Genomic DNA, 27378 nt, shown 5'->3' with positions numbered 1-27378 from the left:
TCTCTGTGTAGCTCTGGCTGTCCTGGAACTCACTCTGTAGACCAAGATGGCCTCAAACTCACAGATATCCACTGTCTCTGTCTCCCAAATGCTGGGATTAAAGGCTTGCACCACCACTGCCCAGCCAGAAAAAATATTCTTATTATGCACAGAATATTGGGGTGATTATTCCTAAACAACACAACAAACATTCACAAAGCATTTGCATTGTACTAGTTAATGGGTGCTCTAGATATGACAACGTATATAGGAGGGAGCTAGGGATTTAGCTCAGTGTAGAATACTTGGTCTTTGGTTAAATCACCAGTGAAAGAACACACCTACAGTCCTGGCACCCTTCTGGAGCTGGATTTACAGGTGGTTGTGTGGCCTGACACAGGTGCTAGGAACTGAACTCAAGTTCTCTGGAAGAATAAGAAGCACTCTTAACTGATGATCCGTCTCTCCAGTCCCCCAGTGAATCTTTATAAAATTAGTTCTGGTCACACTCTTACATGCAATATTGAACAATTCAGATGCACCCTATTCACATTTTTCTAGATTTTTTTTGGCATCTCAAAAGATCTTTTATCAGTTTCTGTAATTTCTTTTCTACATTCTCATCTTCCACGTATTTTGTGAACTAACTACATGCCTTAGGTGCTAGGACAGTTTAAAAAAAAACAAAGTTTCTGTCCTCAGGAAACACATTCTATTTGAGAAATAATTGTTTTTAATTTAAATAATCTGCCAGGTGTGGGGCACATAACTTTAATCCCAGAATTCTGGAGGCAGATCTCTGTGAGTTCGAGGCCGTCCTGGTCTACAGGGCTAGGTTCCAGAACAGTCAAAGCTACACACACAAAAAAAGTCTCGAAAAACAAAAATTTAAATAATCAACATGAAGCCTGAAGATGTAGCTCAAAGACAGACTGAGTATTCTCTTATTCAGTGTCAGGTCTTAAACCAGGACAGATGGCTGAGGTGCCTATTTAAGCAGACCTGGCTGCCCGGTTCTCTCAGCATCCCTGTTCCTACCTGTCACAAGATACGGCTGGCATACCCTGCCCCTTACTCTAATTTTCTCTAGCCCAGGGGCTGGGCTGCCCCAGCTGTTCTTCCATATATAATCCAGCCATTTTGGTTATCAGGTCCTTTTTTTTTTAACCCTTTATCCTTCTGGTCTCCTCTCTCGCCTCCCCCTCTCCTCACATGGGCCCAGCTCAGGGTCATGTCCACTCTGGACTGCCTCTGGCTATGCTCTCCCTCATATCTACAATAAACCTTCTCCTCCATCATATCTAGGGGCAATCATGTCCTTCCCTTTTTATGTCTTTTTTAAGATTACTTCTGGACCTGGGTTCTTTCCCCAGCTCCACCCACACCCACACCAAATCTACTTGATGAAAGTCTGACTGTATAGGAAAAACTTAAAACATCTGAGTTTGGAAGGAAATTGCTAGCCCGATGTAGATGCTTTGTTTTTCTTTATGAAGTCCTTCCGCACTACTAGAAGACGTACATCCAGTCAGTGTGCACTACCACCAAAGAGCAGTTGGTCTCGTCCCACCGGAAGCTCCACCCCTGCCCTTCACCCTAGAGTCACCTTTCAGAGTCTTCCAGGAAGCTGCCCTGGATGAGGCGGGTGCACAGCCCTCAGGCTCCGCCCCTCTCCGGGTCCTACCGGAGGGGAGGGAAATTGAAAGAGGTTTCCGGTCTCGTGACGGGCTATAATGCCGCGAGAAGAGAGGACGACAGTCCATCCGGGTATGGCGGCCTAGGTGAAGGCGGGGGCGTGGCCGCAGCGCGGAGTCCCGAGAGGAGGGGGCGGGGGGGCGCGCCCCGGGCGTACGCATGCGCGCACGCGGCCGGCTGGGCGGGGGCGGGGCCGGGAGGGGAGGTGGCGGCGGCTGTGGCGGCGGTGTCGTTATCTTCGTGGCGCGGACGGTGCGTGGTGGCGTGTGTGGTCGTGGGAAAAGTACACGGGGTGGCCTGTGTGGGGCCGACACGACCCCGCACCTCGCGTGTGGCGGACCTCGGGGAGCCGGCACTGGCCGGTTCCTCGCCGCACCTCCGATCGGAGCCGGAGGCGCGCGCCGGGAGGCCGGGCTGTGCCCGGGTCGCCCGGGCGACAAGGGTCGCCTGGTGCCCGTTCCCGGCGAGGCGCCGCGTAGACGCGTCCTCGCCTCGGCCGCGTTCCTCCACGGGCTGGGGTCTGAGGGGACGCGTCTGCAGGGCGAGGCCAGGCCTGGGTCTTGCGAAGCCCGCCAGGTGAGGATGCTCGGCTGCTGTTGAGCCGAGAGGGAAGCTCTAGTTCCCGGAGGAGGCCAGTGTTGAAAGCCGGCACCTCTGGAGTTGTTTCTTGCGGTGGGATGGCTGAAGATCTCTGAACTAGTTAGAAACTGAGAGTTCTGGCAGGTGCGAATCTCAGTATGTGATCATCAGCAGCGTTTAACGTGAGGTCTGATTGCACAAAGCTAGTTTTTTGCAATTCCATCCAATGGACTCAAAGGAGTTCTGTCTACAGAGTTTAGGAAGTCTTTCACCCAGTACTTAGGTAGTCCTGAAGATACTGTACCTGCCAAAACACTCTCCTCCGTCTCACACCAGTCTTCACGTTACAGGCATAATGGTTATGAAAGCTGCTGTAGATGATGATGATTCAGGATGGGAGCTTAGTGCTCCTGAGAAAATGGAAAAAAGTAACACAAGTTGGGTGGACATAACCCAGGATTTTGAAGATGCTTGTCGAGGTAAGTTTGAATTTTTGGAATATTGGTTCAAAATCTGGGGCAGGATAAGTAAAATCATATTTGTGTTTTCTCAACTTACCTTGATTTAAAAAAAAAAAGCAAAACAACCTTGCGATTTTATCAAATTTGTGGTCGTTTTGTTTGTTTTGGAGAAAGTTTCCTGTAGCCCAGGCTGACAAGAAAGTCTCTGCTGTGGAGGATGACCTTGAATTCCAGCTCCTCCTGAGTGCTGAGATTATAAGTGGAGACCACACTTTACTCTGTTTTCTGATTTTAAGTTTGGTTTAAAACCAATGTATATTTGGTAAAACATTAAATACAGATGTTGAGGAATTTTTTAAAAGATTTTTATTTATGTATTTGTATGTACATATGTGTGAGGGTGCACACACCTATGTGCACATGGATGCCAGAATAAGGTATTGGATCCCTTGGAGATGTAGTTACAAGCCTTTTCTGGAACCCTTGCTTAATCCTGGAATTCAAACTCTCTGGTCCTCATGATTGTACACCAAATGCTTTTAACTGCTGAGCCATCTTCCAGCTGCAAGGCACTTTTCCCCCTAAATTCTTCTAACTTTAGCAGGTTAGATAATGCATGACAGCCAGGTGTGGAAGTGCACACTTGTAATTACAGCAGTCCAGAGGCAGAGGCAGGTTCATCTCAAAGTTCAAGGCCAGTCTGGTCTGTACAGTAAGTTCCAGACCAGCCAAGGCTACATAGTGAGAATGAGACCCTGTCTCACCAAAACAAAAAACAAGAAGAAAAGACAGCAGCTAAATGACAGCGCTGTCTAGCTGTGGGAGGAAGCACTCACTGTATTGGCAACAGAACTGTTGTGAATTAGAGGTTTTCAAATGATTACATCCTGTTATCTCTCAAGATCCTCAGATGGCTTCCTACTGGAGTAGAATAAAGTCCAGACTCCTTTCTCATAGTTTCCTAAGCTCTGGTCCCTGCTTAGTGCTCAGTCTTCATTTTTCTGCCATTGCTCTATCTCTTCAGTCACCCTTATCTCTTAGCACCAAGCTGCCTTGCCAGAGCATTGTGAATTTTGTTTACTCTTAAATTACTTTGCATAGGTCATAACATAGCTGAGTCACTTTTGTGTTACGTTACCTTACCAATGAAGAGCTCAAAAGGACAGCTGTAAGCAGGTCAGCTAAGTTTGTCTCAACTGAATCACCATGTTTTACTTTCTTCAGGGTTTAATCTGTCAAAAATCGTAATTGTAGTTATTTGTTGCTCATTGTCAGCCTTAGCTACCATGATGTAAGTTTGATAAGGGCAGAGACCATATACATAACCCTGGAATATACATATGGCACATAGTAGGTCCAAGTTTGGGAATAACTGGGTTTAGTGGGACATACCTATAATCCCAGCTACTCAGATGTTCTTGTCAGGAGGATCACTTGAAGCCCAGAAGTTCAAGATCATTCTGAGAAATGTAGGTGACTTCCCTCTATAATAAATAATCTCCTCCTCCCACCTAAGTGTTTAGAAGTAAGTGGTTATAAACATCCTGTTTATTGTCTAAGGGAGACTGAAGAATGAGAGGAAGGAACAAGCAATAGGAAAAGCTCGAATTTCAAGAGAGGATGGGTTCAAGATCTTGGCAGTGAGGAGAGACGTAGGGATAGACTGGTGCTAGGCTACGGAAAAAGACAAGACAAAAGTGAGTTAAGATGGAGATAAAGGTAAAAATGGTAAGCTCCGTTGTTAAGGAGCTCATTCCTGATCCGTTTTTTGAGACTTGGTGCGGCACCCGGTAAGCATAAGCCAGGTGATATTTTTTTACTGCTTGAACTGCATGTCCAGTTAAAGTATGTCTCGGTTAGTGGAGGGACCTTGGACTGAGTTGCCTCTATGTGTCTACTGCTGTATGTTTACCAGGAGACATGTTAGGTAGGTAGTTTTTATGCCCAAAAGTTTGGGTGATTAAATGGTTCATGTGTGTGCTGGTTTTGTTTTGTTTTGTTTTTTAAAGTATTAGTGGGCTATTTTCATGACCTAAGTGGGAAAGTTGTGTCTTAAAGGAAAGGCCACATTTCTATAAGTGAAGCTGAGGAAATTACCCTAGATTGAGGTAAACCTTTGAGCCAGAGTGCATTGAGAATTTTGTGTTTTGGTGATACCGAGTAATTCTGCTTGTCTACAGAACAAGAAGGTGAGAATCTTCAGTGCCATTCTGTTTTGTTTGTTTGGTTTTTGGTTTTTGGTTTTTCGAGACAGGGTTTCTCTGTGTAGTTTTGGTGCCTGTCCTGGAACTCACTTTGTAGACTAGGCTGGCCTCAAACTCACAGAAATTTGCCTGGCTGTGCTCCCGAGTGCTGGGATTAAAAGCATGCACCACCACCACCCGGCCATTCTTCTTGCTTTGTTGGTGTGAGCTGGTTTTATGGGCATTGGGGAGAGTTTTGAGCCTAAGCTTGAGAATGTAGTCTCCTTGATGTTTATTTTTAAATTTTTATTCACTAATTTAAAACTTAGCATGCAGAATAACAAGTTTCCTTATCATATTTTCGTACACAATTAACCCCTGGCTCCCCTCCTTTCCTGCCTTGTCACTTATGTCCTGCTGCTCTCCATACCTTTATTAAAGCCTCTTTCTGCCCTTTCGTGGGTCCTTTTCTAGTTCCATGACCTCCACGCACTTCCTCATAAACACACATTATTAAAATTGGAAGCTAGGATTCCCCATGTGGGACAGTACACATGGTATTTGTCTTTCTGAATCTTGAGTTTCCTTAAATTATGTGTTTATTTTCTACTTTGATCCATTTTCCTATACATTTCATTTTTCCTTATGTCTGACAAAATTCCAATGTATATGTATCCCATTTTCATTGTTCATCTGTTGGTGGACATGCTGGCTGAACCCATTTCCTTGCTGTTAGGTCTAGAGCAGCGGTAAATATGATGAAGGTATCTCTGTGGTGATGCTCAGATGTCGTGCAGAAGGGTGGTGCGGTGGTTCTAGTTCCTTTCCTTTACTTATTTAATTAGTTATTTTTTGGACTCTTCCACACTGATTTCCATAGTGGTGTGCCGTTTTCACTCCCACCAACAGTGAATTAATGGTCCCTGATTTCCCTACATCCTCACCAGCATTTGTTTTTAGTTATTTTCTTGATAACAGTCATTCTGACTATGGTGAAAAGTCACAAAGTAGATTTCATTTGCATTTCCTTGATGGTAAAAGGGTGCTGAACATTTCTTGTAATATTATTGACTACTTGTGTTTCTTTTGAGAATGGTCTGTTCAGTTCATTGGCCCATTTATTATTTCACTGCCTGAAGAGTAATTTGCAAGGGTTTTCTCTTATTTTGTAGGCTGTGTTCCCTCTGTAGCTGGTTCCTTTGCCCATTCTTGGGACTTCCCCTGTGTGGTTGGCGCTCTAGTAGAAAGTTATCGCCTACACCTGTATCTGGGGTGTCTGCCCCAGCAGTTCGAGTGTTGTGGGTTTTGCAGTAAGGTCTTTAATCTACTTTGAACTGGTTTTTGTATTAGGTTAGAGATATGGATTTAAATTTATTCTTCTGCAAGTAAATACTCAGTTCTGCCAATACTGTTACTGAATAAGCTGTCTTTTCCAGTGTATGTTTTTGATAACTAAGTTCAAAAATTAGGTAGCCATAGCTGTGTAGGTTTATTTCGGTGTAACAGGAATTGCCTTTTCAGCTGAGGAAGCTCATTCGGCTAGAGGCTTATTGGCTGGGGCTCTTTCAGGCTGAGGAGTCGGTGAGATAAGAGGTGGTGGCTGTGGCTTGCTCTGTGTCTTTATCTTTCAGCTTTCATCCCAGTATCTGGTCCCGGGTTTTTTATTAAAAGATCATTTAACATTTGAGTTACATTTCGGGGTCCTCTGCTCCGTTCTATTGGCCTGCATGTCAGTTCTTTGCTATTACTAGGCTATCTTTTCCACTGTGGCACTGTAGTAGAGTTTAAGGACAGGCATTGGGATGTCTCCAGCAGTATTCTTTTTGATGAGAATCGCTTGGTCTATCTGTGGTCTTGAGTGTTTCCATATGAATTTTAGGATTGTTTTTTCTAGTTCTGTGATGAATGTCGTTGGAAATTTAATGAGGATTGCATTGTAGATTACTTTTAGAAATGTTATTTTCACAATAATTAATGTAGTAGATATGCTGGTTAGTTTTTCTTAAGTTGCCTGACCCAAACTTAAATTTACCTGGGAAGAGGAAATATCAGCTGAGGAATTGCCTCCATTCAGACTATCCTGTGAAGAAGTCTGTGAGGCATTTTCTAGATTAATGAATGATGTGGGATGGCCCAGCACAGTGTGGGTAGTGCCACCCCTGGGTAGGTGAGATAGAGCAGGCTGAGCAAGCCACCAGGAGCATCTAGTGAGCAGCGCTCCCTTATGGTTCCTGCCTCAGTTCCTGCTTGAGTTCTTTCCCTAACATCCCTTTGTGAGCAACTGTGACTGGGATGTGTGTGCTAATAAATCCTCTCCTTTCCTGCCCACCTTGTTTTTGGTCATGATTTTTAATCACAGCAATAGAAGGCAAACTAGGACAGGAAGTCATACATCTAGAAATTAATCCATTGTTTTTTTGTTTTGTTGTGTTTCCTGCTTAGTGGAATGTAAGGTTATTTTTGGTTTGGTTTGGTTTTTTGAGACAGAGTTTCTTTGTATAACCACCCTGGCTGTCCTGGAACTCATAATATAGACCATTCTGGCCTCGAACTCACAGAGATCTACCTGCCTCTTCCTCCCAAGAGCTGGGATTAAAGGCATGCGTCACCATGCCCAGTGGGAAAGAAGTTTTCGAAGTATTCCCTAATGGTCTGGATTTCATTAGAGTTTGTTGTAACAGACTTCTTCTCATCTCTAATTTTATTAGTTTAGGTCTTTTTGTTAGTTTTACTAGAGGTTTGCCAGTCTTGTTACTCTTTTCAAAGGACCAGTTCTTTGGTTTATTCTGTGCATTGTTCTTTTAATCTCTTTCATTTAATATCTGCCCTGATGTTATTATTTATTGGTGTTGTGGTAAGTGCCTTATTCAAAGAGCCATCTCCCCAGCCGAAAGCTCTCTGGTGTTTAATGTGAGCACTTGTAGCAATGAACTTCCTTTCTAAGCTGGCATGGCCCTACCCAGGTGTGCTAGTGGGTGTGCTCTTTGTGATTTCCTCCCTGATCCTTTCAGTGACTTACTGCTCCTTCAAAAGTGTGTTGTGTTTGTATATTATGGGGGATTAGTCTTGATTTTATTTTATTCTACCGTGGTCTTGTGCTAAGTTTTGTTAACTTCACACAAGCTAGAGTCATCTGAAAAGAGGGAACCTCAACTTAGAAAAATGTCTCCATTAGATTGGGCTGTAAGCAAGCCTGTAGGGCATTTTCTTAATTAGTGATTGATGTGGTAGGACCCAGCCCATTGTGATTGCATCATCCCTGGGCCTGGTGGTCCTGGGTGCTATAAGATAGCAGGCCCAGCAAGTCATGAGGAGCAAGCCAGTAAGCAGCACTCTATGGCTCCCGCATCAGCTCCTGCCTCCAGGTTCCTGCCATGTTTGCGTTCCTGTCCTGGCTGCTTTTGATGACAAACTTGCATAGACATGTGAGTGAAATAAACCCTTTCCTTCACAAGTTACTTTTAATAATGGTGTTTCATCAAAGCAATAGTAACCCTAATTAGGACATTGTCTCTTCACAGAAATAGCTAAGACACTGTTTCTGATCTTACCTACCTGCTGCAGGCCGCAGGAATATATCATAAGAACTCAGCTGGTTATGGCAAAGTCACTACCTGGAGGGATCAGGGAATTCCTCCAGAGGAAGCCAAATCCCAAGGAGTTTTTGGTGTTACTTGGCTTGTTATATATCAGCTGTCTTCTGTTATGAAAATCATGTGTGCCTTCATAGTTTTCCCAATTGACTTTCCCCTAAGAAGGGCTGACAGTGTGGACTGATCACTCTCTGGACATACACATTCCAGGTATTTGGAGAACTGCCTGTGGAAAGGCTTTCTCTGGAATTAGATATCTCCCTTGGCCACTTTCAAGGACTAGCAGTAATAACAGTCCACATGCAAGTCTCCTGATTTAATGTAAATTCCACAAGAAGACACCACCTAGGTCAGGTGGACGTTAAGTAATAGCTTTACACAATTCAGCCCGGACCCTCCTTTCTTACAGCCTTACTAACTTTATAGACCTCTAACTCCTTACCTAACCACTTCTAGAAATATTTAGATAACCTTCTGTGCTGACAGCTATGCTCAGCCAGAACCCCAGTTCAAGCCTCCCTGTAATTATCATCATTGGCAGCATCCAGCCAGGTCCATCCCGAGATGGAGGAAAGTACCTTATCAGAGATACCTCCATACTTTCTAAGAACAGACTTAAGCATCCAGGCTACCCATTTGAGAAGGCCTGGTGGATGTGCCAATTAAGCTTCACTTTCTCCTTTCCCAAACCTTACCTCTAGTTCCAGATCTCCCTTTAACTATCACCAAAGGCATCTAGCTGTACACAGGTTGCCTAGCGACTGAGCACACTTTCCCCCACCCTGCAGAAAAAACGGTAGATAGCTTGGACAGATAGGAGCCACAGGAAAAAAGAAGACAGTTCTGTTTTCTCCCGTTGACCTAGCAACTTATAGATTCTTAACATTTTCTACTAATCACGTTTAAGAGTTTAATAATTGAGCACATAAGATCCCTCTTCTTAGATATTACCTGAATTTAGCCTTTAGTTAATTTATTTCCCCATTGGTCACTTCCCTTTGGGGTTGCAAATGATAATTAATGGTTATTGCCTCTCAATGTGATTCTTATCACCCCTCCATTTGACCCTGGAAGCCTGGCTTTATATACCAGGACTTCCAGGGCATGGAGGGATGGAGAAGAGAAAAGAGAATGGAAGAACTAGACAGGTAAGAACTTGAGAGGAACAAACTGAGATGGGGAGGAACTAGATTGAATAGCTAGAAGAGAGTACTAGAGGAACGAGATGGAAGATGAGGAAGAGCCAGATGGGGAAGAACAAGATGAGGAAGAATGAGATAAGGAGAGAGAAAGAGATGGGAGAGGAGATGATATGGGAAGGAACAAGATGGATGAGAACCTAGAAGGGGCAGAACTAGATGAGGGAATTAAGATAGAACCTAGAGGGGACTGCAGACAAGTGTAGAGAGAAATCAGGCTAGAAATGAGCTAGATAGACATGAGAGCAGAATAGAAGCTGTGCAGAGAGAGAACTATCACAGAATAATAAAGTGTATGAACTAAGGAGTTTCGTGTACATAGATTCATTTGTTTTCATCAAAGATTAATTATCAGCTGGTTGTAGATTCTTCCTGGACCCTAGGAGGGGACTGTTGAGGGGCTGGACCCCCCTAGTCCCCGATACCTACTGGTCTCCGTCTTTTCATTGTGTGGTTGAGACTGAAGCTATTGAAAGGTGAATTTATTCCTGTTATTTTGTCGTGTTTGTTTCTCCTCTCCTCGTAGTTAACTATTATTCTGGCATGGGTTATTCTTCCCTGTGGCTTTAGAAATAGCTGTTTTTCTCTTCAGACTAAAGGATTCCTTCAGGTATTGTCTGTAAAGCTGGCTTGGTTGTTATAAAATCCTTTATCCGTTTCTATTATGGTAGTTTTATTTCTCTTTCCTTTATGGCAGGTAGCTTTGCAGGCTGTAGTAATCTGGGTTGGTGGTCATTGTTCAGATCTTGAAATGCATCTTCCCAGGGTCTCCTGGCTTTTAAAGCCTCATTTGATAAGTCTGTTGGGGTCTGCCTCTATATTCTTTCTTGACACTTTCAGTATACTGCCTTTGCTTTTGTGTATTTAGGGTTTCCATTAAAATAGGACAAGGAAGATTCTTTTCCCATCTTATCTGTTTGGTGTCCTAAATCCTTCTGTATATGGATTAGTATCTCTTTTCCTAACTGGAAATGTTTCTTTTGTGGTTCTTCTGGGGGAAAAAAAGAAGATATATTTTATTTTTATTTGTGTGTTAGTGTATGTACATGTGTGTATGTATGTGTGTGCATGCACACTCATGCAAATGCCCAAGGAAGCCAGAAGAAAGATTATTGGATCTCCTGGAGTTTGAGTTGCAGGCGTTTGTGAGCTGAAAATCAACCTTGGGTCCTCTGTAGTGTACACATGAACTCACAGGCATGTCATAGAATACACAGGAAGGTCAGAAGGTGAGTTGTTGGAGGAATTGCTTCTCTCCTTCCACCACATGGGTCCTAGGGATTGAACTCAGGTTGTCAGGCCTGGCAGCAAGCAGTTTTACCAGCTGAGCCATCTCACTGGCTTTTTTTTTTTTTTTAACCTGTTAGTGTCCTTTTGAAAATATGTTTTTATAATGAGATTTTTCTCCTATGCTCAACCATAGATTTGGTCTTTCATAATGTCACAAACCTCAGAATAACCACTTGTGCTTTCCTATATTACTTTATTATTTTAAACTTACATTTAGAGAGAGAAAAAGAGAGTATGTGTGTGGACAGCTTGCAGGGATTAATTCTTTCCTACAATATGGGTCCCAGGGATTGAACTCAGCTCATCAGGCTTGGCAGTGAATGCCTTTACTTGTTGAGCTTCTTGCCGGCCGTTATTACTTTCTCTTTGTCCTGTGGAAGTGTCCAGTTCTTCCACTGTGTTTGGGCTCAGATAATCTCTTCTCTGATCCATTCTGTCAGGGATACTTTGTTCAGAGCTTTGTATTTGGTTGCTGTGTTTTTTATTTCCACCATTTCATAATGGTTTTTCTTCAGTATTTCTCTGTTGGATTCCCCTTTCGTATTCCCCAGCACTTCCTTATTTCATTCTGCTGTTAGTATTTTTGAACATTCTTAAAATCATATTTTGAATTCTCTGGGATTCCATCTAGCTCACCCTCAATGGGTACCATTACTGTAGGATTAGACTTTTTGGAGGAGCTGTGTTAAACCTATGGAGGTTATAATTAACTAGTAAAAAGAGGAAGGGATAAGGGTGAGAGAAAGAGGACGTACATGTAATGGGGTGGATAGTAAAGACCTTTCCTATAACCTGGGTGGTGAGGCATAAGAACAGTCTAAACCTTACTGAGTAATGTACAAACAAACAAAACCATCATGAGACACATGTGATCTGAACCAGAAGGTGGTTGTTTGATGACAACCTGAGAGAAAGGAAAGTTGGGCTCAGGAGGTCTTGCACAAGCTAGGTCTTATGCCCGTTTTTTAAGAAGTACAACATCTTATACACAGTTTGCAGGGGGAAATGGGACAAAATAGCGGGAAGGTAACACAGGATATGTCAGGTGTGCCTCAGATCTAAGGTTCCTTGAGACTGATGACCACAGCCCTTCAAGGAGTGGGAAAATTGAGTGCCTAGGATCCCAAACCATAGCTCTCCCAAGGCCCTGGCCCCAGGCCATTACTGGCCTTGCTAGGTATGTCCCTGGTTTTAGGAAAGGAACTAGGTTCCTTCTTATATATCAGGGCTTCAGGAAAAGTCCTGGGACTGGACTGGCTCTCAACACGTATGGCAGGAGTAGAGGTAATAAGTAATAGAAAATAAGAAATCACAAGGATATTTATGCAGTAGCCTTGCAGGCACAGCTGTGCTGATCTGAAAGGTGAAGTTCTTGGATCCCTCCAGCCCTAGCAGGCGCTACTTGGTGCAGTGTGAAGGAGCAGGAATGGAACCCTTTGCTCTGCAGCCTCCTTGTTCCCTGTGGTCTGGGAGTGTGGGAAGAGGACTTGTAGGTTCTTTCCTAGTAGTTCCCTTAGACTCCTGCACCCCTCCTTGGCCTCTTCTGGTCACTGGGTCTGTATATGTGAAGAGTGCCACTTCTCCTGCAGTTTCTACTGTGTTCCCTCTGGCAGCTTCCACTTCATACCCCCACCTCACCTCCCTTGTTCACCTGTGATTTGCCAGAGCGGAAAACCAAACTTACTAACTTACTACTTTTAAACTTACTAACATGGCCAGGTGGTGGCGCATGCCTTTAATCGCAGCACTCTGGGAGGCAGAGCCAGGCGGATCTCTGTGAGTTCGAGGCCAGCCTGGTCTACAGAGTGAGATCCAGGATAGACACCAAAACTACACAGAGAAACCCTGTCTCGAAAAACAAACAGACAGACAGACAGAACTTACTAACATGTTCTAGCAGTGGCTCCCGTCTTCTATCCGTACGTTGAAATCACTTTGGCTGCTTTAGAAGCATGTTGGAGTCCCACCATGGGATTTGACTGGTTTAGAGTGATGTGTGAAGGTTGGGTTTAGGATGATCTCTGGTTCATTTGAAAACACAAGTTTGAAGACTTTGTCGTCCCCCACCCCTTGTCTGCTGACTTCCCTCCCTCCCTCCCTTTGTGCTGGGATGGAATGCTGGGTGATTACTTTACCATTGACTTCATCTTCAGCTCATGAGCTGTTGGGATTAGCAGTTTACTCAGTGTTTTGTACATTTAAGTAAAATTGAATCTTTAAGTATGATTTCGACATCGTTCTTGTAACAACAAAGACTAGATGATGACCCCATGTGGTTTAAAAACAACCAGAGAGGTAGAGAGGTAGCACTTGTTTCTGTGGAAAAGTTTAGAACATGGTGAACTATTAGTAACTTTAGAAATGATTTTTAAATTTGTGATTCTTAGTGGAATATTAAGATGGTCATTTGCTTGTTAATTTTCAGTGTTGTTTTCTTCACCTGCTTTATGATGTTCTTGAAAGCACCATTGTGATTGAGTAGATAACCAATCCTTAGAAAATGAATTTTAATCAAGCGTATTTCCTCTTAGTCTTGAAACTTAAACCTAATTGTGGTATTATTCAAGTAACTTTGTACTTTGATCTTTTAGAACTGAAGCTGGGAGAACTACTTCATGATAAGCTGTGAGTATTCGTGTCCTGTGAAATAGTGTAATACTTTAATCTTTTTTTCTCACGTAGAATATTCTTGAAGTCCAAGTAAATTTATGCTTCAAAGCTGTGAAAATGAGTTATAAATGTAGTTTCAACTTGGGTGAGCTATCTTGAGTGACTGACCTGGTTAAGATATGACACATGAAACTATGGGATCCTTTTCACGAAGGTGGACATACTGAACATGGGATTCCTTGAAGAAAACTCTCAGTTGTATGTCTAACGTGGTAGGTTTATCAATGACTGAATACTGGTATGGAAGAAAATTGAAGATCCCCAAGTGAAACAAAAAAAGAAGTACTGGTCTGTGTATTTTCTGTTTATTCCCCCACTGTGCTGGAAACACCGTGTGCCATGGCTACGTCAGGGTGAGGACAACAAAATCTTGAATTAGCAAGTAGATAAAATTAGACAGTCTTTGCTGGAGTAACAGGAAGAGGCTGAAATTTTCTGTTAAAACCTTAGTGTGCAAAGAATCGTCTAGAAAACTTTAAAAAACACCTGGCTGGATCCAAGTTGCATATTTAGTAAGTTGACTTGAGAACAGTGTTTGAATTTGCAATAGCTTCTCAGGTGAGATAAGTTGCTAATCCACATTGAGAACTGTCTTAGGGTTTTTGTTGCTGTGAAGAGACACCATGAGCACTGTAATTTTTATAAGGAAAACAATTAATTGTGGTGGCTCCATTACCGTTTCAGAAGTTCAGTCCATTATTATGGTGGGGAGCATGGCAGCATGCAGGCAGCTGTGGTGCTGGCTACATCTTTGCTTGCAGACACTGGGTGGTATCCTGAGCATAGGAAACCTCAGAGCCTTCTCCCACAGTGACACACTTCATCCAGCAAGGCCACAGCCCCTAATAGTGCCACTCCCTATGAGATTATGGGGACCAATTACTTTCAAACTACCACAAGAATTTAGAATATTTCTGCAATTGCTTTTCCTTTGTAACTTGTAGATTATCAGAGAAGAGGTTTTGTTTGCTTGTTTTGAAGGTTTAGAACATAAATCTGATTTATTTTTTCAAATTGTGTAAATAAACATTTGGATTTTCCCAAGTGATGAGTGGTTTTTCTCAACAGTGTTGACTGGTATTTCCAGTAGTGTGGAATTCCTTCTTTTTGCTTAATTCCCATAGAATGTGGGTGTGGAATGTTCATAGAGTTTTTCATTAGTGTGTGTGTTCTAGAATGTTTTTATTCTCGCTTTATAGCATTGTTTGGTAGTTGATGAAGCCATATTGTTTTATATTGTTTTTGTTGACAAAATACTTCAGCATTCTTGAGTGCTTTCCTTTTTAACTCTTTGAAGAAGTACTGTTCTGGTCAGGATTTTTGGGCTTTAATCAGCAGTCACCTAATTTGTGTGTGAGAGTTGTGTTTCCTGTACTATAAGCAGATTGCCAGAGTGTCTTAACCTCAGCATCACATTAAGGTCATGGCAGGAAGTTTGCATCTATGGAATTTATTTTGTTCTTTTAAAACTGGGATTGAACCCAGGCATTTCATGTGCTAGACAAGCTTTTTGGCACTGAGTCACCTCACCAGTCCTGAAAATTTTTTTTCACATCTTTCTTTAGTGTTTAGTGTATGTGCTGCTGAAGCACGCCCTTTATTGTTTGTTTGTTTTTTTTTTTTTTTAAGAGAAACGATTCAGAGTGTGGTGTAGTTGTCAGTAGTTTGGTCAGTCAGGCTTTAGTTCAACCTCAGCTTTTCCTCTGCCATCTCTTGAGGCATATCTCAAGTCTATGACTATTTTCCATGGTGAACAGTCAGAATTTCTGGATTGTTTTGCATTATGTAATCACCAAAATTTTGGGTTTTGTAAATTAATTATTGTATCATTAAGATATGAAGAAAATGGAGCTACAACTGGGGAGATGGCTCATTTGGTAAACTGTTTGCCTTGTAAACATGAGGACCGGGTTTATTCTAGAACCCTGTAAAATCCCTGCATGAGTTTGTAATCCTGGAAATGGGAAATGGGGAGGCAGAGACAAGAGGATCACTAGGGATTGCTGGCCACCCAGCCACCTTAGTTGGTGAGCTCCAGGCCGGTGAGCAATGTGTCTCAAAGGATGACACCTAAGCCTGTCCTCCAGCTTACACACACACACATACACACACACACACACACACACACACACTCACACATAAAAAAAGATACATGAAAAATGAAAAAAATTACACATGATAGCATTATTCTGAAAGTTAAAATTATTTAAGGAATGTAAGTCAGTTGACAGGAGTCGATCTCTTCCAAAAGCTGCTGATTCACATCCTGTTGAAGGAAATGTAAAGATGTTTTCATTCTTTCCTCCACAGGACATGTAAGATAATATGTATAGTGAGTACATGAATTTTTGTGCTAAATGATAATTAATTGAAATAGAAATTTTAGCAAATAATACACATAATACAAATAAATACATGGAATACTATAGTTGTCAAAAGTACTGTGACAATTTTTGTACCATTGTGGAAATCTGGGTTCAGAAACAGCCTGTGGGTTCGTTTACTTGTAGATTTGGTCTTTTTGAAGCCATGTCTGCTATTGAAATGATGGACCCCAAGATGGATGCTGGTATGATTGGAAACCAAGTGAATCGGAAAGTTCTCAATTTTGAACAAGCTATCAAGGTAGTTATTGTATTTTTGTATGTCTCTGGCTTTTAAAACATATCTTTTTTTTAAATGTTAAAATGTGCTTGGCCAGGCAGTTGGTGGTGCATGCCTTTAATCCCAGCACTCAGGAGGCAGAGGCAGGAGGATCTCTGTGAGTTTGAGGCCAGCCTGGTCTACAGAGTGAGTTCCAGGACAGCCAGAGCTATACAGAGAAACCCTGTCTCAAAAAACCAAACGAAAAAGAAAAAAAAAAACAAAAAACAAAAATGTGCTTAATACTGAAATCATATAGGCAGCTCAACTGTATTTTTTTTTTTTTCAACTGTATTCTTAAAAGCCTCTCAGACACAAGAATTAGCAATACTCTAAAGCAGGTAGAATGGTACTTTCCTATAGTCTAAACACCTGGGAGGTAGAGGCAGGAGGATCAGGAGTTTAAGACTGTCTTCAGCTATGTAGTGATGTTGAGATCAATCTGGGCATCATGAAACCTTGTCCAAAAGTACATATATATGTTATAATCTTTAGTTACCAGTCTCAATTAAAACCTAGAAATTAATGACCAGAGGTCCTCATGAACTTGCTCTAAATTGTCCATTTGTGCATTCTTTGAATTAATTTTGAGTATATATTCAGGATGCTTGACTCAGAGATTACATTTCATATCGTTATATACTGAGATGCTAGGGTAGGAGAATGCTGTGAGGTCCAAGCTACAGAGTGAGGCAGTATTAAAAAAAAATCTTCCTCCTGCCCTTTTCTTCCTTCTTTGAGACATAGCCTCATGTAGTCTGCACTGATATTAAACTTGCTGAACTCTTGTTCCTCCTGACTCCACAAATGCTGGACTTGCAGACCTGAGACACCAAGTGTGGAAAGAGTGGACTTTTTATTATAAAGACCTTTTTTTTTCAAATTAGACTTTGATTTTTCTTATTCAAGATTTAAGACAGAAATTAATAAAGACTTATTTAAGATATGTAGTTTCTTCAATTGTGTGTTAAAATAAAGTTTGACAAAATACATATGTCTCACTAGGTGTGATAGTGCAGGCTTGTCAGTCAGCTCAGCTCTGGAGAGGTTGAGGCAGGAGGATCAGGAGTCCCAGATCATCCTGGTCTCTACATGACTACTGCAGACAGAACAAGAAACAGGATTTTTTTCCTAAGAACAAAAAATTAAGTTGGTGTCTTGGTTTTATCAGATATTAGTGTTTTCTTTCGTTTATTTTTTTTTTAACAAATACCTAATTTTAAAATTCAAAACACAAATGTACATAATAACTTTTTTTTAACTTCGTTTGTTTGCTCCTTCCTTTTTAGGATGGCACCATTAAAATTAAAGATCTTACCTTGCCTGAATTGATAGGAATAATGGATACCTGTTTTTGCTGTTTGGTAAGAATTAAAACAAGACTATTGGTTAGTTAAACTGTGGCTTACCTGAATATTTGAATTGAAAGTGTGTGTACCATGTTGAATATGAAATTATGCAGTGCCAGGCCTCAGAAGTAGACACAAGATTCACAGGCTCAGTTAAGCCATAGAAAACAGTGCTTCATCTTCCAGCTGGCATTGTTGTGGTCATGTGTTCTGTTCAGTGGGTGCTTTGTTTCAGTGAAGATAAGATTACAGCCATTATCCAGAATGCTCTGGTTCGTTTTCAAGTTATCAAGGGAAATCTGTAATTGAGGTTCCATGAGATGAGCACAGTTGAAGCAGAGGGAGGTTTGGACTGGCTTTGGAGATATGCTTTGCTGCTCCAGGATAAATTGTCATGAACTGGCTGTCCTCTGCAACAAAAATATTCTGGTGCTTTATCTGTGTTGAATACATGTCTTCTCCGGCATGGTGGTTTAATTGTAGAAAGTTTTCCCTTTTTTTTTTTTGTATTTGTTGATTGTCCATCAGGCAATATTGGTAATGGAATGTGTTGGAAGCACAGGCACACTAGTTGATATGTACTGTTTCTCACTTAGGTCTTGCTTATTTGAGGTTCCAGCATTTTATTATAATGCCTGAGGCTGCATTGCTGAAAGGGGTACAACCTCTCGAAAAGATTTCATTACCTTTTAGCAATATACTATTCGTAAAGGAATAGGGAAGGCCAGGGAGGGTTGCTTGGAATAGATATGCAGACACAATCTGATAACTAGCGAGTAGTTTTGTGTTGGTGTTGTAGGGTCAGAGGGGGTCTAGTATCCCAGGTAGGGGACTAAGAAGGAGTATACAAAGGAAGTAATACTGGTATGGGATTGTGAAGAGTTCAGGCCTTTGACCAAAATGTTCACAACATTGTCAAAGAGGGAATATTGCACCTGTAGATCAGAGTTGGCAGGTAGCCAAGAGTAAGGGCGGTCACTAACAATAGAAGGATGGAAAGGTAAACAGAGGGAAAATTTTCTTCAAAGGTGAGAAGCAGCTGTATGAGACTCTAAAGATGGTCTTTAAGAGTCTGGGCTTTAATAAGACATGGTTTTTCATCTGGAAAATCATTCTAAGTTCACACCTTAATTATAACATTCCCCATCCATTTCTCACTGTGACTTCTAATAACATATGTTTTCCTCCAGCTGCATAATTCTTGGGTTTTAGGGTAAAATACAATAGTATAAACTGGGGGAAACTTATTTAAAGTTGTTATATGTAGGAGGATGAAAATAACCTCTTTTCTAGAGGACTAGAGGAAACATGAGATGAAATATATGAAGCTATCTAGCATAATTTGGGGGAGATGGCAGTTAGTACTGACTGTTGTTAGTGTTCCAGCCTTTAGCTTATGGAGAAATAGTGTTGAATGTTTGTCTTTGTTGTAGAAAGATCTTGTTGGAGTAGCAAGCTCTGTATGGGAGGCAAGAAAACTTCTGTGGTTTGTTTAATAATCTAAAGGAGACAATCTGTTGTTGGCTAGTGATGGGAGGAGAAGCATAGAACCTGGTCAGTGTTAAGCCTGAATCCCTAACCATGAGTTTTTATTGATTACATTGTGGAGTTGTTTGCTTTTGAATGCTATATAGTTTCTCTGCTTTGATTACATACTAAGATGTTGCAGACTGGAATATTAGACTTAAGAATGCTTCTCATAGATGGCTAGGCACTTACAGTGCAGGAGTACTGTGGTTTGAAAATCTGAAATATGGAGCCCTTAGAGTACTAGCCTCATGTACAAAAAGTTTCACGTTCCAGAGCTCAGCCTATATAGGCTTTTTGAAAAATGTAGCCAGTGAAAGCAAGTTCTCAGTCCTGTCTTCTGTGACAGTCTCTTCAGTTAACTATCTTTTCAGTGTTATGATTAATTATACTAATAGGGGTCTAGGACTCTCTGGCTCAGTTTAGACTTTGCAAACCATGTATATCACTTTAAGTGATTCATATTCTCTCTCAACAGATCACATGGCTAGAAGGCCATTCTCTGGCACAGACAGTGTTTACATGCCTTTACATTCATAATCCAGACTTTATAGAAGATCCTGCCATGAAAGCTTTTGCTCTGGGAATCTTGAAGATCTGTGACATTGCAAGGGAAAAAGTAAATAAAGCTGCTGTTTTTGAAGAGGTAAAGAAACCCAGAAGCTCTTGGCCATCTTACCTTGCTGTAGATGAATGATTCTGTGATATATGTATATGATGCATGCATTTGTCCACATGTATAACTAAGGAATAGTTACTAAAGAGCATTGCTGTTGCCATGTGTGGAACATGTCTGTTGTCCAGACACTCAGAACCCAAAAGCAGAGAGGGGTAATGAATTCAAGGCTGGCCTGGGCTGTACAGTAAGACCCTGTCAGGGTGAACATTGCAGCCTGTGGTGGCACACACCTGTATGATCCAACTATCAGAGAAGGTAAGGCAAGGGATCTAAAAGCCATTGTTCTGAATTCTGACTGTATTAGCTATATATTGCTCTTCTCCTCAGGAAAGAGCTTTCATCCTCCTCTGCTCGTATAAGTCCTGCTTACTGAGTGTCCTGTGAACATATAGACATTTAGGAAAACAGTCACTGCCCTCTGGCCTCATGAGGGATTTTTTTTGTCAGGACTGCTGACTCCCCAATAAACAACAAAGAGACTTATTATTAATTATACATGCTTGGCCAATAGCTTAGACTTGTTACTAACTAGCTCTTACAACTTAAATTAACCCATATTAATTTACATGCTGCTACGTGACTTGTGGCTTGTTCTCTCAATTTCTTTTTTTCCTTTGGTTTTGTTGTTGTTGCTGCTGTTTTGGGCTTCAAGACAGGGTTTCTCTGTTTAGTCCTTGCTGTCCTGAACTCACTTTGTAGACCAGGCTGGCCTTGAACTCAAGAAATTGGCCTTCCTCTGCAGGGATTAAAGGCATGCACCACCACTGCCCAGCCATTACCTCATTTTTCTGCATGCCCTGTTCCCTCTGAATCTGGCTGGTGACTCCATCCTTCCCCATGTTCTCTCAGTCTCACTCTCCTGCCTAACCTCTTCCTGCCTAGCTATTGGCCAGTTGGCTCTTTATTAAAACAATGAGAGCAATGCATCTTTACAGTGTACAAAGGGATTATTCCACAGCGTTAAAAGGCCAAGCATACAGGCATTGGTTAGGAAGGTCAAGAAACAGCTGTGTGCGGAGTATGGTAAGGGCACAGGCGTTTCCTCCTATCTGTTCTGAGTATCTCAAGGAGTGTGACGTTCAGATAGGAAGACATTCTTGTAAGAAATTAGGGAGCTGGAAGGATTGCTGCTGGAGAGAATTTATAGCTGGAGTTTTCTCCAGTCCTGCCCGGGCCTGCAGCCACTCAGACCCAAATAAACACACAAAGGCTTATATTAATTAAAACTGTATGGCCTAATGGCTCAGGCTTCTTGCTAGCTAGATCTTACATCTTAAATTAACCCGTTTCTATAAATCTATACCTTGCCATGTGGCTCACTAGTATCTTTACATCTTGCTTCCTCTGTGTCTGGCTGGTGACTCCTGACTCCACCTTCTTATTCCCAGAATTCTCCTCTCTGTGCTTATCCCACCTATACTATACTTCCTGCCTGGCTACTGGCCAATCAGCATTTTATTTATCAACCAAATCAGAGCAACACATTTACAGCATACAGAGCGATATCCACAGCAAGAATTCAGGAGTAAGACTGCACTGTTCCCCAACACCCACATCAGGTGCTCATACCACCAGTGGGCACTGCATGCATGCATACACAGAGACATTATTTGTTAAATATTTTGGTTTTGGATGCTCATTTTTCTTTTTGATAATTTTCTGCTTTGTTTAGCTCCTGTACTAATGAGCTCTTAAGCTGGCTCCTGGGAATCTTTTCCCTTAGTTCATTCTTTACATTACCATAAACTGTGTTCCTAAAAAAACTTAACCTGGTCATAGTCTTGCTGTTTCAAAAATACATTTAACAGAAGTAGTAATACTTGTGCATATTTATAAAAGTTACATAGGTCATTAGAGTTAAAGAGTGGTCCTTTGCTCTTTGTTACCATTCTTTAACAATAGTTTTAAAAGCTTTTTTTCTTACAGCAGTATTTTGATCTCTAGGTTTAAGAATTTCACAGTTTTAGCATTGATACTATGGATGTATTATTCTATTGCCTCGGATAGTAATTTATTTTGGGGGGAGGTCACCATTGAGTGCTGACATAGTTATAGATGTGTCAGTATTAATGGGAGGTAAGTCCATGTACATCCTATACTTCCTTTTCTTGCAAAGGTTTGTTTGCTAAGGGGATGTCTTAGTTACGGTTCTATTGCTGTAAAGAGACACCATGACCATGACAACTCTTATAAAGGAAAATATTTAATTGGAGCTGGCTTAGGGTTCAGAGGTTTAGTCCATTGTTATCATGGAGGGAAGCATGGTGGCATGCAAGTAGACATGGTGCTGGAGAGGTAGCTGAGAGTTCTACATCTGGATCAGCAGACAGTGGGAAGAGAATAGTGACACTGGGCCTGCCTTGAGCATCTCAAACCTCAAAGCGCACCCCTTATGACAACACTTCCTCCAACAAGGCCACACCTTCTAATAGTGCCACTTCCTGAGTCTTTGGGGGCCATTTTCATTTAAACCACCTCAGGTAATGACTTTTTTTTCTTTTGCTTAATTTTCTAAGGAATCCCTGATCTTCCCTCTTCTGTTACTGCTTTGTAATAATCAGATAATCAGTCAGTTATGTACATATTTTTGAATGAGATGTTAATTTTTTTTCTTCCTGTAACATTGGTTGCTTTCTGGGTGACTACACAGCTGTCACACTGCTTCTTCTCCTTACTCATTCTCCTCCTCTCTCCAGGATTCTGTTTGCTCTTCTTTTTGTTATGCCTTTATCATCTAGAGCTCATGCTCATATTGTTCTTAGTTTATTGCTTGGCTTAGGGGAGCATCTCTGGTTTCTTTCAGGGAAGAAACTTTTGAGACTTTTCATGGTACGAATTATTCCCTTCACATGTGCCTGATCATTGGACTGTGATGGAGTGTGAGGTTAGACAGTGTAGGTCAAGCCATGCTGTTTTCTAATTCCAGACTTGCAGTCTGCTTTTTACATGAGATCCACATTTTCTCTTTAGAAGCTAAGATTTTGCTTGATAGTAAACATCTGTTAGACATGTCATCATGTTAATGGTTAGTGTTGTTGGTGAAAGCCTCTCTCTATGCCTGCCTGCATAGATGATTTATGTCTTCTAGAACAAAGTTCTTTCATCTTCATCCAGGAAGATACCCTATTTAGGACTGACTGAATGCTCCAAGGTTGTATGGACCTTTTCTGCTCCTGAATGTGCTCTCGTGAATGTATGCTGACCCTAAACCTAGACCTATTCAAAGATGATACTCTAGCAGCTCCACTCATACATTAGCACACAGATGTGCTTTATGCTGTACCTCATAACGTTGTTCTTCATCTTCTGTCCAAATCTGTGGGTTTTTTGTTTGTTTGTTTTCATTTTTCTTTACTAAGAAATTTTCTACTCACTCTACATACCACCCACAGATCCCATCTCCTCCCTCCTCTCACCCCCCAGCCCTCCCTCCCAAGCCACCCCACATCCCCACACCCCCCAAACAAGGTCTCCCATGGGGAGTTAGCAGAGCCCGGCACACTGAGCCTAGGCAGGTCCAAGCCCCTCCCCGCTGCACCAAAGCTGCTCAAGGCGTCACACCGCCGGCACTGGGCTCCTAAAAGCCTGCCCATGCACCAGGGACAGATCCCGATCCCCCTGTCTGGGTGCCCCCCAAACAGTTTGAGCCAAACAACCGTCTTCTATATCCAGAGGGCCTAGTCCAGTCCCATGGGGGCTCCACAGCCACTAGTCTACAGTTCATGGGCTTCCACCAGTGTGGCCGGTCATCTCTGCATGTCCTCCCATCATGATCTCGACATCCCTCACCTGCTGAATCCCTCCTCTCTCATCGGTTGGATTCCTGCAGCCATGATAGATGAGGACATCATGGGAATAGGAAGAGGCAGGGTGCCGGGGAGGCTCTCAGGAATCCACAAGGATGACCCCACCTGGGAGTGCTGGCAGTGGTCTAGAGGGTGCCTGGACTGGTCTACTCTGGTGACCAGTCTAGTGAATACTTTAACCACCATCATAGAGCCTTTGTCCAGTGACTGATGGAGGCAGATCCAGAGATCCACGGCCAGGCACCAGGCTGAGCTCCGGAAATCTGAGGGTTTTTACCATCAGGTTGTTAGGGTGGCATCTATACCCCTTTTCTCTGTTTCCTTTTCTTCAATTGAATCCACTCCAGTCAGACTGAGCCTTTCTTCCAGTGAAACTATCATCATGGTGATCAAAGACCTCAGAGGCCACAGAGACCACAAAGAGGGAGAGACTGAGGAAAGAGACCAAAGGAGAAGCAAAGAGACCAAAAGACTAAATATAATTAATACCTTGTTGTAGGTGGCCTTTTCTGTCTCACCAGCCAGTTCCCAAATACCACAGAGAGACTTACTATTAACTATAAATGGTTGGCTGACAGCTTAACTTGTTACTAACTAGCTCTTACAACTTAAATTAACCCATTTTTATTAATTTATGTGCTGTCACATAGCTCATGGCTTGTTTCCTCATTTTCTACACAAGCTAGCAACTCTGCCCTTCTTCGCAGCAGTCTTTCAGTCTGGCTTTCCCATCTAACCTCTTCCTACAGTTAGCTCAGGAAAATTGTAAGACTAACTATTTAGTCTTTAACTTCATTAAAGACCCCAGAAGGATGTAATCTTATATAAGGACAGGGACATCTGGCTTCCTGGACAATCACCCAAAGATCCTCTGCAGTGTTGTGGCATCCATCTTTGGCCTACAGGCCTAGAGTATCTGACACATTTCTGTGAAGCAGAGAATTCTGAAGGACTGTCCTACCTTGTCTGGGCAAAGTTTGGTAGTCACTTTCTTTTGTGTCCTGCTGGTCCAGTTTGGACAGTATGCTGTCAGCAGTCGAAGCAAGGGCAGTTTTCTTACTCAAATGGTTAGCTTTTGCCATAAAGAAAGCAAACTCCAAACAGAGGTTCTTTGATGCCTATCATCTTCTTTTGAAGTAAATTGGTGCTGCCAGGAGCAGACTTGTCTCCCTCTCATTAAAAGCCTCAGGTTATTAAACGTATTAAATGCCATATTCTGTAGGTCTTTGAAGTGTTTGAAGACTATCTATCTATCTATTAAAAATATATTTGTTTAATCTTGAATACATACTTAATATGACTACAAGTTTGATTATAGATGACTACTAACCTGCATTTCTTAATTATAGATTATAGTTTTAAATGAGCTGCATAAGCACAATACCCCAAATAAGAGTAGAAATATACATACAGTATAACAAAAATAACTTTAAATTTATATAAGTAAACCAAAATCCATACCAATGCAAAATATCTGAGATTAATAGTTGTTCTTTTATGCTATATTCCTATATTACCCTAAGTGATAACAAATATCTATAACCCAACAAATAACCAAAGACCATCTATCCATCCTATCTCTTGGGAATGTGGGTGTTGTTTTTTTCTAGACTGCTTCCTGTTGTCTGGGGGCGAAGGCATCTTTAGGGGTCCCTGAGAAAATTGAGATAATGACCAAGTCCTGGGAAGAGCAGCTGTAACCTTTGTAACCTGTCATGATTCAGGAGATCTCCCATGATGAAACCTCATTCATATCAACCTGGAACAAATCCACAGCCTCTCATTTCCTGTGGAAATAAAAGCAAAACCTCTCCTCCAAAGTATTTTTGACTTCCATTTGACAAATATATTTTTTGACTTCCGTTTTAAAGTTAAGGCATTTTCAAAATAGCTAGGCTGGTTTATTTTAGCAGTCCTTTTAATCCCATGTCTCTTAGCAGCTGTCTTTTGCTTATCAGCAGTCAAAAAATTCATAACATAGTAACATACAACATACAGACTTCCTTTGTATTTCCCATCTCTGCATGGCTTTTTCTTTTTTTTTTAATATTAGTTTACTTCTCTCTTTAAAGACTTCATTATTTTTAAACTACTTAATTTTTAATTACTGTCTGTATACTTTCTCTTTTCTTTAAGCCTAAGCAGATTTTTAAACACTGAAACCTGTTGAAAGGGTTTTTTTGTTGTTGTTTTTGTTTTTTTCTGTTGAACATGCTTTGCTGTGTATCTGTAACCTTTTCTGTGTTCATGAGCAAAACTTTTTTTTTTCCTTTTTTCCAAGACAGTTTCTCTGTGTAGCTTTGCGCCTTTCCTGGAACTCACTCTGTAGCTCAGGCTGGCCTGGAACTCACAGAGATCCGCTTGCCTCTGCCTCCCAAGTGCTGGTATTAAAAGGCATGTACCACCAATGCCCAGCTTCATGAGCAAAACTTTAAACCTGCTCCATGGCTTAGCTCATGGCATCCTGGCGGCTCAATCACTCAGGTAGTTGCTCTGAGATGTGTCTCTGTACCACTACAGGCATGAGAGACATGAGACTAGGAAGCCATGTTTGGCTTGCTTTTTGTGTGTTCAGAACATTTTTTAAAGCTTTCTCAGGTTGTATGTGGATGTGGGTGCTGGACATTGGGCGCCATTTGTTGGCAGACTTTTCTGTCCTACCAGTCAGCTCCCAAATAACCACACAGACTTATTATTAATTTATAAATGGTTGGCCAATAGCTTAGGCTTGTTACTAACTAGATTTTACAACTTAACCCGTTTCTATTAATTTACTTTCTGTCGTATGGATCATGACTTGTTACCCCATTTTCTAAATGCCCTCCTCCTGCGTCTGGCTATCAGCTCTGCCCTTCTTCCCCACATTCTCTGAATCTGGCTCTTTAACCTAATCTCTTTCTGCCTAGCTATTAGCCAGTTGGCTCTTTATTAATCCAGTAAGAGCAGCATATTATCTTCACAGTGTACAAAAGGATTATTCCACAGCTCCTTATTTTATAGTTTCTGTCATAGCCATGTAAAACTACTTGTGGAACAGATCCTGTTTCTTCTGTTACAGCCCTGACTCAGGCTGCCTTCAGTCCCTGCCTGGATAGTGGGTGCAGTCAGTATCTGGCCTTTCTGGGTTGACTGTGATTTTTGTCCATAGTTCCACAAAGGTTTCAGAACAAATATTTTAGTGACAGCAGTTTGTTTTTGTGTCTTCCCTAGGTTACTCCAACTCAGTTCTTGTGAATGATACATGTTAGACAGCCTGTCAATGTTCAGTTAGAGCCTACCAAGTTCCCCTAGAAAAAAGCCTTCCTTATGTTCTTTGGCTAAAACCTAATAGGTTGTTTGTCTTCTAACAGTTGACCTACTGGTCTTTTAAGGAAGATTTGATAGATAGTAAATTTAAAACCTAGACTTTTCTTTTGACTACACAGCTCTCTTCATTCATGGCCACCATGGAATAAACAGTAACTAGCTCTTTCTAAATAAAGCAAATGTTCTTTGATTTTGCACAGTTTACGTACACTATTCCCCTATGTATTTAGTAATTTGACTTTTGTATTTTGACTCCTGCTATGGAGTAAGTCAGTTTTAGTTAGGGTTTCTATGGTGATTTAAAAAAAAAAAAAAAAAAAACCTGAACAAAAGCTACTTGGGAGGAAAGAGTTTATTTCAGTGAGAACTTAGGGCAGGAACTTGGAGGCAGGAGCTGATGCAGAGGCCTTAGGGTGTGC

At 41.6% G+C, this 27378-nt stretch overlaps 1 protein-coding gene across 3 annotated transcripts in view; it reads left to right on the top strand.

The window, feature by feature from the left end:
- Positions 1–1855: 1855 nt before the first annotated feature.
- Naa35 (N-alpha-acetyltransferase 35, NatC auxiliary subunit) overlaps positions 1856–27378 on the top strand; it is a 60790-nt gene continuing 35267 nt past the window's right edge. The window contains exons 1-6 of one of the 3 annotated variants that reach the window (XM_059262780.1): positions 1856–1926; positions 2604–2732; positions 13571–13604; positions 16160–16274; positions 17582–17656; positions 19647–19814. In XM_059262780.1, the coding sequence (XP_059118763.1) occupies positions 2609–2732; positions 13571–13604; positions 16160–16274; positions 17582–17656; positions 19647–19814 (516 nt within the window). In that variant the 5' untranslated portion in view covers positions 1856–1926; positions 2604–2608. Of the gene's footprint in view, positions 1927–2128; positions 2251–2603; positions 2733–13570; positions 13605–16159; positions 16275–17581; positions 17657–19646; positions 19815–27378 lie in introns of those variants that run through there. The other 2 variants (XM_059262781.1, XM_059262782.1) reach the window with 2 other exon arrangements.

The sequence above is a fragment of the Peromyscus eremicus genome, chromosome 5 (genome assembly GCF_949786415.1).
Source record: "Peromyscus eremicus chromosome 5, PerEre_H2_v1, whole genome shotgun sequence".
In the NCBI taxonomy this organism is placed as follows: domain Eukaryota; kingdom Metazoa; phylum Chordata; class Mammalia; order Rodentia; family Cricetidae; genus Peromyscus; species Peromyscus eremicus.
The sequence above is the reverse complement of the archived record's forward strand: the minus strand, read 5'-3'. Positions and strand labels throughout refer to the sequence as shown.